General features: G+C 43.1%; 1 protein-coding gene and 2 non-coding genes across 3 annotated transcripts; all 3 read left to right on the forward strand.

The window, feature by feature from the left end:
• The first annotated feature begins 1,114 nt into the window (after positions 1-1,114).
• Positions 1,115-1,187, forward strand: TRNAK-UUU. Its single transcript has one exon. It is a non-coding gene; the product is annotated as a tRNA-Lys (tRNA).
• Positions 1,188-5,323: 4,136 nt separating this feature from the next.
• Positions 5,324-5,395, forward strand: TRNAM-CAU. Its single transcript has one exon. It is a non-coding gene; the product is annotated as a tRNA-Met (tRNA).
• Positions 5,396-7,208: 1,813 nt separating this feature from the next.
• On the forward strand, positions 7,209-10,653 carry POM121L2 (POM121 transmembrane nucleoporin like 2). The gene has a single exon (XM_027524655.1). It carries the CDS (start codon positions 7,286-7,288, stop codon positions 10,376-10,378), a length of 3,093 nt encoding a protein of 1,030 aa, XP_027380456.1. The 5' UTR covers positions 7,209-7,285; the 3' UTR covers positions 10,379-10,653.
• Positions 10,654-13,269: the final 2,616 nt, after the last annotated feature.

A 13,269-nucleotide genomic window follows, 5' to 3' on the forward strand; every position in this document is an offset into this window, starting at 1 on the left:
GGAAAAACAATCCTTCAAGCTGTTGTTGTTGTCTTTTTTTTTTTTTTTTTTTTTTAATGTGGCCTGTTTTTAAAGTCTTTATTGAATTTGTTACAATATTGCTTCCATTTTATGTTTTGGTTTTTTGGCCATGAGGCATATGGAATCTTAGCTCCTGAAATCTGTGTCTCCCGCATTGGAAGGCAAAGTCTTAATCACTGGACCTCCAGAGAAGTCCCAAGACGATTTTGTATACAACTTCATGGAGGAGGGAGAATGACAAATTCCACATTTACTTCTATTACCTCCTCCATTAAAGGGTTTTTCAAATTATTATCTGTTTATCATGCCTTGGTTATGTGCAAGTAGATGCAGATTAGCACAATCCACAGGAAGTATTTTTAATATTCAAAGGAAATAACATCAAATTTCAATATTTATACCTGTATTTGGTACAGAGAAGCATGGTAGGAAGATCAAGAAAAGACTAAATGCAAAATGTTGTATTGGGATAAAGTTCTGTGAGAGACATGAAATAGAAAAAATAAATTGAAGTAAGTACGAGATTTCTTTTCTCTCTCAATAGATGTCATGCATATGTTGTCACTTAAGTCCTGTCCGACTCTTTGTGATCCTATGGACTGTAGCCTGCCAGGCTTCTCTGTCCTTGGGATTTTCCAAACAAGAATACTGGAATCAGTTGCCAGGCCCTTCTCCAGGAGATCTTCTCTACCCAGGAATCGAACCCATGTCTCTTTACATCTCCTGCATTGGCAGGCGGATTATTTACCACTAGTGCCAATAGATGTTGGTAGGTGTTAAGTTATTATAGTTTTAAAATTCCTTTGATACAAGTCATTATATCTTTCAGCAAAAATAGAAATTTATGAAGAAAAATGTTAAATGTCCACTGGAAAAAATGTGAGGGGGAATGTCAAATTTGTCAAAATTATCTTGTACGTGTGTGTGTGTGAGTTTGGTCATGCCCAACTCTTTGCGACACCATGGACTGTAGCCCTCCAGGTTTTTGAGAATATTGGAATGGGTTGCCATTTCCTTACTTTGGGGGATTAAAAAATGCCCCCAAAGTCATTGAAGTGTACAAGGGAAACAAAGTAAGCCAAGCATTCTTAGAGCCTGGGTAGCTCAGTCGGTAGAGCATCAGACTTTTAATCTGAGGGTCCAGGGTTCAAGTCCCTGTCCAGGCGGGAGGTTTGAGTGCTTTCTTGTGTTAGAGGATCCTAACTTTTTATCTCAAGGAAAATTTGGCTACAACTTTGACCACTTTCACCTGCGTAGAGTGAGGAAACACCAAGAAGTCAGTCACCTTCAACCTTAACCAGTAGCTGAGATTTGATATTGTGTTTTAAGCAGAAGGAGATCTTAGCAGTTCTTAATAATGGAGACCTCCTGAGGAACACAGAATAAAATGCTTAAGTGAAATGAAGTGAAGTCGCTCAGTCATGTCTGACTCTTTGAGACCCCATGGACTGTAACCTTCCAGATTCCTCTGTCCATGGGATTCTCCAGGCAAGAGTACTGGAATGGGTTGCCATTTCCTTCTCCAATAAAATGCTTACAGCCCATGAAATATAAGAAAGCTATCTATTCCTTTAGACTAGGGTGTATTAGAAAAGGAACTGGAAAGTATATTTGTCGAGTAAAGTATTCACTGGGTCAGGACTTCTAGATTTTCAGTTATTCTCTCTCACAACTGAGCTACTTAGCAGATGGGAAAGCCCTGCTGCACTAAGCCATGGTAATGTCACTCTAATGATAAACGTAAATGGTAGGAAGTTATTTCACAAATACTGCAGTATAATCTTAGGTGAAATGCTCATCCTACCCAAAAATATTGGCATATTTTACAATCCATTTCTGCAATTTTGTCCAATTGTGTCTTGATACAATTTCTTACTCAGTGAATTGTATTTTTCTTTAGAAATATACATTTCCTCCCTCCATCTCTGTGGTAGGATTGTACTTCCCATTTGAAGATTATATGATGGTTTACATAGAAAATCTTAAGGAGCAAACAAAAATCCTTCTAGAACTAATAAGTATGTTTAGCAAAGTCACAGAATACAAGATCAAAATAGAAAAGTCAATTGTATTTCTATGTACTAGCAATAAAAAATGGACACCAAAATTAAAATAGTGTTTGTGTTTTTTTTTAAGTAAAGAAGCACTTAGATAAAAATCTACCCAAACATGTGAACATGTGCCTGCTGGAAACAGCAAAACTACAAAATTCTGATGAAAACAAAGGCTTAAATAAATGGAGAGAGATTCTGTGTTCATTGATCATAAAACTCAACATAGCAAAGATGTCAACTCTCCTGAAAATGATGTACAAGTTTAACATAATTTAACATAATTCCTATCACAATCCAGGAAAGATTTTTTGTAGCTATAGACATGACTATTCTAAAATTTTTGTGGAAAATCAAATGAGTTAGAATAACTAGAATGATTCTGAAAAACAGGAATAAAGTGGAAGAAATCATTCTTATGATTTCAAGACTTATTGTATAGCTACAGTGTAATAAAGAGTGTACATTAATTGGAAGAGGGATAGATATATGTCAATGAAACAGTACAGAAAATACAGAAACACCACATACAACTACATCTAAATCAGTTTTTACAAAAATGCAAAAGCAATTCAGTAGAGGAAGAAAAGTCTTACTTTTTTCTCATGATTGTGGGAGAGTAATAGGATACCCATTTTATCCAAATTAAAAGATGCTTGCTCCTTGGAAGAAAAACTATGATAAACCTAGATGACATATTAAAAAGCAGAGATGTAACTTTGCCAACAAAGATCTGTCTTGTCAAAGCTATGGTTTTTCTAGCAGTCATGTACGGATGTGAGAGCTGGACCACAAAGAAGACTAAATGCCAAAGAACTGATACTTTCAAACTGTGGTGCTGGAGAAGACTCTTGAGAGTCCTGTGAACAGCAAGAAGATCAAACCAGTCAATCCTAAAGGAAATCAACCCTGAATATTCATTGGAAGGACAGATGCTGAAGCTGAAGCTGAAGCTCCAATACTTTGGCCACCTGATGTGAAGAGCCAACTCACTGGAAAAGACCCTGATGTTGGGAAAGACTGAGGACATGAGGTGAAGGAAGTGACAGAGGATGAGATGGTTGGTTGGCATCATCAACTCAATGGACATGAGTTTGAGCAAACTCCCAGAGACAGTGAAGGACAGGGAAGCCTGGTGAACTGCCATCCATGGGGTCACAAAGAGTCAGATACAAATGAGTGACTGAACAAGAATTGGATATCTATAGGCAAAAGAAGCAAACCTCAGTTATATCTCATATTTTATTTAAAAATTAACTGAAAATGCTTTATAGCTTTAAAATAAAACCTAAAACTGTAAAACTTTTGGAAAAAAATGTGAGAATATTTGGGGGACTTGGTGCTTGTTGGAGAGATAATAGGCATAACACCAAACACACAGTCCATAAAAGACAAACTTGACTAACTGGATTTCATCAAAATGAAAAACTTTCACTCTGCAATAGACTCTGCTGAGAAAATTAAAAAAGAGTTATAGACTGAGGGAAAATATTTGCAGATAACATATCTGACAAAGACATATCTAGAATACACAAAGACCTCTCAAAACTCCTTTTTAAAACAACAATCAATCCAGTTAGAAAATGGGCAAAAAACATGAAGGGACATTTTACCAAAGAGGATATACAAATGGGAAATAGCACATGAAAATATGTTCAATATCACTAGTCATGTAGGAAATATAAATAAAGACCATGATGAGATATCACTATACACCTATTATAAGAGATAAAATAACAAATGGTAACAACTGCTAAAGGTTGGCAAGAATGCAGAGAAACTGAATTTGTCATACATTGCTTATGGGAATGTAGAATGGTAAAGCCACTCTGAAAAACAGTTTGTCAGTTTCTTAAACACCATACAACTCAGCAATTCAACTCCTAGACATTTATCCTGGAACAATGAAAACTTATATCCATACAAAACTGTGTACATTATTATTTATAGAAGCTTTATTTGTAATAGCTCAAAACCTGAAAACAACCAAAATGTTCCTTAATAGGTGAATAGGTTAAAAACTGCTATATCTATACTATGGAACACTATTCAACAGTAAAAAAAAAAAAAAAAAAAAAAAGAATGAACTATTGATACACAAAACCTCAATACATTATCTTTGCAACTTCATGTGAATTTATAATTATAAGTATTTATAATAATTTCATGTGAATTTATAATTATTATTTCATTGGAATAATGTATTTATTGTATAACATACACACTTTCTCTTCCTCATGGACTTGGCCATGTGGCTTAGTTTGACTAATGAAATGCGAGTGGAAATGTCCAGTCTAATGTATCAGAGAAGCCTTCAGCTCACAGTACTAAAGATAAAAGGCTTTTTACCTTCCAGATTGGCCCTCTCTAGCGTTGTCTCAAAGGCATCTGCAAACAAGAGCTATGTTCAGGAACTTTCCAAAGGTTCTGCTCTCTAACACGGGAAAAAGAAGGGCCTATCTATAAAAAAAAAAAAAAAAAAAAAAGAAAGAAAAAAATCATTTTTTTAAAGTCGAAACGACCCCAAACGAGATGCAATCGAAATTTTGACCCCCGTGTAATAATTTGAATAACAAATTAAGTTTATTGCAGGCACACCGTCCTTGTGAAAATCTTGCCCCCTTGCAAGCGAATAAAACATCTTTTATTCAAGGATTGTCTATGAGATTTTCGATAAACAACACAGGAGATGGTTAACACGATTCCTGTCTGATGGCACCAGAGCTGGCTACACGACTTTCGAGATTCTCCCCGAGAAGGGTCCATCCTGAGTTTTGCTTTGCGGGCGCTTCCTCTGCTCTTTCTGAAAGGCTAGCGGCTCCAGGTAAAGAACCCGCCTACCGATGCAGAAGACTCAAGAGATGTGGGCTCGATCCCTAGGTCGGAAGATTCTTCTGGAGAAGGAAATGGCAACCCACTCCAGTATTCTTGCCTGGGAAATCACAGTCCGTGGGGTTGCAAAGAGTTGGACACGACTGAGCTCGTATGCATGCATACATACATAGCTGCTTCGGGAAGGGGGAAAGGTGCTGGGGAGGGGTACGTTGATAAGCTTGGTCACTCTTTGGCAGATTGGAAAATTGCAGATCTGGAAGTGATGATCCGAGGTCATCTGATTATGGAAAAGCAGATCTTCTATGTGTAAGGGAGAGAGAGGGGAGGCGGAAACCATCAGAATGAAAAGAAATATATATATCACAAAAGGTGTTATAATCTTTGAAAGGAAAAACAGTGAGAATGCTTAAGAGGTGAGCAGAGTGGCGCAGCGGAAGCGTGCTGGGCCCATAACCCAGAGGTCGATGGATCGAAACCATCCTCTGCTAAGAAGGTTTGTTTTACACCGGTTTATTTTCGGTAAGAGTCAGACACGACTGAGCGACTGAACTGACTGATTTCCGCTAAACTTTATTCCAGCCAGGATACAAGAACAGAAACTAAGTCAATTTCTACATCTTCCATGTTTAATCAATAAAAATTCACGAGTTTGATAATCCTCTAGTTTGGGTTGTTTCCCACCTTACTTTAAAATCCCACGATTCTCCCACTAGGCAATTCCAAAACTCTTCTATCTGAAATGGCACACTACTCGAATTGTAAAGTTCCTTCCATCCCTGATGTCCAGCAGAAGAGCAATTGGAAATATTCTTTCTGTCGAGGTGGTCTTATACATTGTATGCTACCTCATAGAGAAAGAAGTGATAAATTCCATATTTGCTTCTGTTACATCTTCCAGTAAAGAGGTTTTTCAACTTATTATTTACTTAAGATGTTTTGATTGGTTGCATTCTATTAGTAAATGCAAATATAAATTAAACCCCAAATTTGCTTATAACAGATTTGTGGTATCACTAAATATTAAAATTTCAGATTTCAATGTTCATACTTCTTTGGTACAGACTAGTATAGTAGGATGATCGAATAAAGACTTTAAGCGTAAACATACATTATATTGGCATAAGATTCTATAGAAATGCAAGTTCAAGGAGAAAGAGACCGATGAAGTGGGAAATGTCTGGACCCATTTTTGGACGGTGTGGGTTTTGAAGGGAACCCTCTCTCCGAGTTCCTTAATTTAACCTTGAAATGATCTTTCTTCAAAGAGTTGTCTTCAATCCATGCCAATTTTATTATTAGGAGTTGTTCTAGAAATCTTAAAACATTGTTTTTTAATTTCTCAGAATGTTAGTCCCCTAGTTCACCCTGGGTTAGTGTGAATATTCAACCTCAAATTAAATCTCCCACTCCTTTGCTCCCCTCCGAAAGCCTCGACCGCACTGGGCAAGGGGAGGATAGCAAATAAGAGATAGTCTGGGTGGCTGAGCTAGCGACTAAGCCAGGTGCCTGCGGAGGCGCTCAGGTTCGCGGCTGGCAGACAGGTAATCCCTTTGGCTCAGTCCGAAACCTCGAGACCCCTCCAGACTGCTGTAGCGCCTGTAGAAGTAGTACGAACAATCGGAGGGTAAGCCAGATTCAGTCTCCAGGGGGCGACCCTGGATGGTGGGGCTGCGTCGGGAGTTTGTCATCCAGGAGGCAATGACTGACCTCTACTGGCTGCAGGAACGAAAAGGCAAAGGAAAGAAGTGCGGGAATCCCCACCCAGCAAATCCCGCTTGAGTTGCTCCTGGCTGCTGGCGCCAAGAATGCAGTCTGGGCTGCACAGGTCCTCGCGTCCGAGTCTCCAGTCTTGCGCTCCCGCGAGCTCCCCGACCCCGACTAACCCTGAAGCACTCGGACTGCACTCATTATTCCGACTCCAGGGAACAGGAGGGCGCATAGATCAGGCCCGCCGCCCGTAGCCTGGCCCCTTCCCGCCGGCCGCTGCGGTAATCTGGAGACTCCGCGCCTGCCCAGCTCTAGCTCTGCGTGCCTGGGTGAACTCCGGCCGCGCGCTTCCTTTCAATCCCTCTCCGCCTGCCGCGCGCTGCAACCTGGAGAGGAAAGAACAGAGGCCAGAGCGTCCAGCTTCTGCCTCAAAATAGCCGAGCAGGCCACCCCGACCGCCGACATCCCGTGTGTCCTCTGTTTTCACCGGCTGCTGACTTTCGGATACCGGACCTGGGGGATGTGGAGCGCCCCGAGACCCTTGCTCTTTCCTCGTGCCGGGATGCTAACCGTCATCCGAACACTGCGCACTTCGACCGCGGCTGGGTCGTCGGAAACCTCGGGAGCGGAAACTCTAAATCCAAGTCATCGACTTCGCTTCATTGATCCGCATGGGCAGTTACCTGGGCAAGCTGGGACTTTCGCCATCATCCCCAGCAGAAGGGCGCACAGACTTGTCGGAGAGGCCAATGAACCGCCGGCTAACTCAGTCCCTTCATCAAGTCTACCGGATTCAGCAAGTCCATCGTACCCACCCCGCCCCTCGACACAGACCTGCGAGAAGGCCGTCGGACTGGGATCCTACCAACTCCACCGCGTGGATGGTCAATGAGGCTTGGAGGCGCTTTCCCATGAAGAGATGCCAGAATTCCATCATGGGGCCTCTTCCCTCAGACTGGTGGGAAGGTTACTTCAAGCGGAGTATCTGGTCTCTGCGGCACCCTAGGGCAATATGGAGCCCGGTGACCATCAAGATCGTTCCTCCTGCGCGGACAGTGCCCCCCTCCGCTTCCCCAGCAGAGGTAATCAACTCTGCAGGGCTCTCGCCCTCTGAGAGGCTCCCAGACCCCTGTGCAAAGGAAACGGTGCTGAGGGCCCTCAAAGAGTGCAAGAAGGGGAAAGTGAGGTTTGAAGAACCACTGTTTCATGAGAGCTTTGACTGTAAGAGAAGTATTCCAGAGACCAGACTATCTGCATTTAAACCTCTGGTTAAAGAGGGAGTCCTCACTTCTTTTGTGCCTAGGCCGGGGCCTCTGAATAGAAGCCTCAACCCTTGGAGCTCAGATCACAGCTTGAATAAGAGGCCCGGTTGTTCCTCCATGGACTCCTTGACCAGCACACACACAGGCGACTCCCTTAACTCCAAAAGAAATGCTATCTCAAGCTCTTTCAGCTCTTCTCGAGATTTCTCAGAACCTTGGAAGAAAAGTATTCCCAGTGCATCACTCCAGATACCAGAGTGGCCAGTAAAAAAGAAAGAAAAAGGTCATCAGTCTCACCTTCCAGTCCCGCTGGTATCAGACGAGTCTCCAGAAACATCTGGCAGCTCTGGACAGCAAAATCAGGTTCCACTGCTTCCATCTAGCCCTGAAAACCTGCTGTCTCTCACTCCACCTCCCCAGCTTGGTCATCCAGTCCCTGAAGACCTGGCCTTATGGAAGAAAGCTAGACTCCAATCGAGCAACAAAGCCAGAGAGAATACAACTGAGAGCACCACAGACTCTGTCCCTGAGTCTAGGTCTGCTATTCAGCCTTCCCTGTCTCTCACCCTGCCTTCTGCAGGCACAGCTCCAACCCAGAGCACTGATCCTCAGTTGGAAAGTTTAAATAAGTTACAGAAGTCTCCAGGTCCACCGGACTTCCCACAGCCCACTGGAGAGGTAATCAGTGCAGCCCACTCACCTCTGACAACAGCAAGCCTGCCAGCCCCATTTGGGTGCTCACAGTCAGACCCCCTTTCAGGCATCTCTTCGGACTCAAAACTCCCAGCTACTTTCATCCATCTGACCCCTGTTTCTCCCACATCACCAGTCACTGGCACCACACAGCTACCTTTGGCGTCTCAGGCTGCCGTGCACCTAGACTCATCTGCTATTATCCCTACAGCCCCCGCTACGCAAAGTACTTCGTTTAGACTGATGAGCAGCCCAGGTCCCCATCCTCCTGCATCTGTGCCTCCTATTGCAGCTTCTGCTGACCACATGTCAAAACCCATTTTAGGGCTCCCACCCAATAGTGAGACTGGGACCTCCTTATACTCTAGAATTTCAGTCACAGCTGCTCCATCTTCAGCTCCAGGTACCTTAACTCCCACTTTCAGGCCTATCTTTGGCAGTGTAAGACCACTTAAAACTATGCCCATGATAGCTCCTTTCTCTTTCAAGCAGGCCTCTCCTCCACCTACCCCTGCTTCTCCCCATCTCTTCCATGGCCTGGTCAAGGCTACCTCTGTAGTCATGTCCACCACACCAGCCAACACATCCAAAGACTCTCTTACGCCACCTTTCGATTTTGGTGTAGTGAATGTTACCAGTACCATGGGCAACACTTACTCCATCCCTTCCACTTGCCACACTTTCCTTCTTGGGGCTGCCTGTGCCTTCAAGGGCAGTTTCTCCCCAGCTGCAGGCTTCATTTTGCCGCCATGCCAACGTCCTACCATACCTACTGTACACACAGTCACTATCTTTAGCCAGGTTCTTCCCAGTGCTGTCCAAATATCCCCTACCAGGAGCACTGCCAAATTTAGGGCTAGCTCTCTGTCCGCTTCAGCCCTAGGAAACACCAACCAGCCTGCATTTTCATCCAGGATCTCCAGTTCAACCTCAGCATTCACAATTCCCTTGGGGTCAGGCCCAAGGCCACCTTTTTCACTATCCCTGGGAGCAACTCCCCAGCCTGCATTTGGAATTGCATATGGGCAGAAGCAAGGAGCCCCCCAACCAGCCCTTGGCCCAAGCTTCAGTAGCTCTCTCATTTTTGGAAACTCAACAGTGGCATTCTCAACCCCATCACAAACTCTGACTCAACCATCCTTCAACAGTCCCACTCAGTCAGCCTTTGGAGGTTTGGCACCATCAGCCTCCACCTTTTGCATCCCTACCAACCTCCGGCCAGATGTTAACAACACTCCAGTAGCTTTTCCCTTTGGTCAGGCTAATACAAATGGTTTTGGAGTTGTTAGCCCAACCCACCGGACTGGGGCTTGTGGCTCAGTGTTTGGTAGCACAGCCCCAAGACCTTTTGACTTTGGGGGATTAGTAACCCCTATGGACTGTGGTGAGACTGGGGTCAGTGTGACTGCTCCAGACATGAGTTCCAACTCCAGAGCATTCAGCACTGGAGCAGTGCCAAGTGGGACAACTAACACCATCACACCCTTGGGTAAAGGCTGGGGCCCAAAAAACCAGGGCCTGACCAGCCAGGGCACACCTTTTGCCTTGGGGAGGGCCAACATTTCTGCAAGAAAAACTATGTTTAGGGGCCCTTCCATGGATCCCTTTGCTCAGAGCACTCCTGTCCTTGCACCAGTTAAGGCAGGCAGCAGTTTTGGCTTTGGGATGCATTCTTCACCTCCCCAGGGCTCTGTTGGAAAAGGATCTTTCAGATCGCCAGCCTCATCATTTTCCATTGGCACAAAATCAAAAACCTCAAGAAATAGGGAGCAAGGGCATTCTCGAAGGCATCATTCCCATAAGAAATAACCTGTGTTCCTTGCCATTCGTACTGTGATGTGGACCTCTGTGTAGTGACTTGCCTCAGCATCTTCTAAGTCTCTACAGCAAAAATACCCGAGATCTAAGGTGAGAGCTTTGCACATTCATCCTGTGGTCCTAATCTACATTCTAGAAGACAATGAAAGACTAAAGTATCAGTGATAATAGCAGACTGGAACTGAGTGGAACTAAATCTTTGGAACTGAACAGAGCCTTGCCTTCCCCTCCCTGCCCATTTCTTTCTGTGTCAAGAACGAGCTCAATCAGGACACTGCCTCCTGCTTTTTTTTCTGGGAACAGACATGACAGAGAGGCAACAAATACAGCCCTCTTGCAACTCTGGAAGGTGGAATAGATTCTTTCTAAATCTCAGCCTTCTTTCATTTGGCCCAAAGAAGTGGTTCCTTTATCTGATTCCCTAGGGCAACCGAGTCCTCATTTCTCTCACCTTTGTTCCTCAATCAGTTTTCAGAGAAGCTTTTATTTTTTTAAATTTTTATATATTTTTGGAGAAGCTTTTAATGCAGTTTGGCCTTGAATCCAACTTTTCCTTGAGGATCAGTGGTTAACCCATGAGAGTACCCACAGGAGGGTTGGGGAGAAAAAGATACAGTGGTGCAATCTTGCTTCTGCTCTTTACACCATAGGTCATAATTCCTCCAGTATGAGCCAGAAATGCTCAGTTAGGGAACCAAAGCTTACATTTCATTTTTTCTTTTAATTTGTATAATACCTTATATAGTCACCCTTTACATTCACATCTCTCCTAGCTGAGGTAGGTAGGGCAGTAAAACTCTTGGACCTGAGGAATAAAAAAGTACATAACCAATGCGAGGTCTATGAGTAAGCCTCGACATATTCCTTAGCACTTATCATCCTAATGAAAAACAAAAAGGCAAGAATGACTCCCTGAATACATCTATCTCCTGCTTTATGGATACCTTGAAAGAGACATAATTGGAAAAACAATCTTAAATTGGTTGATACAATAAAACTAAATTATTGAAATGAGTTTATGGTATAGGAATTACTATCGAACTCATGTCTATTCTGAGGCAGAGAGATAGTAAGAAACTTGCCCAATCTCAACCAGTTAGTAAAGGTTAGATTTGGGACTTAAACCCTCTTGGCTCCAAAGTCTGTGCTCACTTATCCCTCCCTACAGCAAATCACCAAAGTTAGAACTCTAACCCAGGTATATATGACTCTAAATATTCATGCTATTTCACCTTTTAAAGACATTCCACAATTCAGGATTGCTATCTTATAGAGTGGGGTGGGATAAGAGAAAAAGTATGAGACCTTTTCTACTACTCTTTACATGATAATTTAGCATTTATATAGTGATGGCTATATGCCCTGTATTGTGCTTTGCACCAGACGTTCAGAGGAGATGGAAACTCCTGCTTTGGAGATAATAGTTTAGCGGGTTGATTGGTCAGTAGCCAGTGATTTCAGAACAAATGGCAAAGGCTGGGGGAATGTAAGCAGAAGACAGAAGTTCATCTTACCAAAGAAGTCTTTGAACTCGATTTCTGTTTTAAGGTGTGTATTCTGGGAATAAATTGGGGAAGGGTATTACAGACCAAAGACAAAACACCTGCACAGGATCATCCAGAAAACAGAGCAGATCTGTTGGGATAACTGTTCAAGGAGTCTGACAAGCTTTGGGAGAAGCAGGGGCAGATCATAGATATGCTATAAACCATGTCCAGCGGTGTGGATCGGGTTCCAAATACAATGGAAAATCCTGGAAAGATTTTAAGTTAGGAAAACACAAGTTTGGGTTTATATTGCTCTAGTTGCCCTGTGAGGAAGGAATCAAATGGAGACAGACTGGAGGCTGGAAATGTGTGGTAGACTGTGGAGACACCAACAAACAAGACAGATACACCTTCTATTGAGGTAATTGCCTGATTAACAACCACCATCAGAATAGTTTGAGCCAGGCCCCAAAGAAGTACAGTTCACCGAGGCCAAATGTTTTTTTCTCTTTTTCTTTCGTAACTCCAAGATGGGGGAAGAGTGAAATAGGAACAATGTGAAGATTTTAAAAATTAATGGTAGCTTTTGGTTGTTTCGGGTCTTTGTGTTCGTTTCTCTTCCGCCATTCCCAGCTTTCTGCCCCCAAGAATTTGAAGAAACCATTTTGTTTCATTTTTATTTAATTGGATGAAGAGGAACAGGACAAGCGTCAGGTGGCTGGTTGCCTCAGTTGGTTAGAGTGTGGTGCTAATAATGCTAAGGTCGTGGGTTCAATCCCTGTATGGGCCAACTGGCATGAAGTGATATTTTTGCTACATTTACACACAGATGAGAATTCTGGTCTCATATCCACTAGGGTGTCACAATTACTGCCTGAGAGATAAAGCTGGTTGAAATCCTTGATTTCCCCGAAGGTAGAAGTCCTGTAAAGAATCCGCCTGCAATGCAGAAGACCCAGGTTCCATCCCTGCCTGGAGAAGGGAATGGCAACCCACTCCAGTGTTTTTTCCTGGACAGTCCCAAGGATAGAGAAGCCTGGCGGGCTACAGTCCATGCATCCTGAAGAGTCAGACACGATTGAGCGACTAAGTGCAGCACATTGAACCCCATCTACAGGGCAAAAGGGTAGCAGTGAGTGACCAGCAAGGAAAGTAGAGAGGCTCTGGGCATGTTTTTCCACTAGATAACTGATTCTGCAAAGAAACTGAACTTCTTGTACTATATTCATCTATAAATAAACTGTGAAACCATCGACGCTTTCTACACTTCCACACTTAGGTTTTAACTAGTTCAGCAAAGGATGAAACAAGGTTTTTAAAATGACAGGTGAAAAAAAGTATTAATATCAACACAGCAGTAAAGAATAGTGAAAGTTGGACAGTAGCCTACCAGGC

Source organism: Bos indicus x Bos taurus, chromosome 23 (assembly GCF_003369695.1).
Source record: "Bos indicus x Bos taurus breed Angus x Brahman F1 hybrid chromosome 23, Bos_hybrid_MaternalHap_v2.0, whole genome shotgun sequence".
Taxonomy (NCBI): Eukaryota; Metazoa; Chordata; class Mammalia; order Artiodactyla; family Bovidae; genus Bos; species Bos indicus x Bos taurus.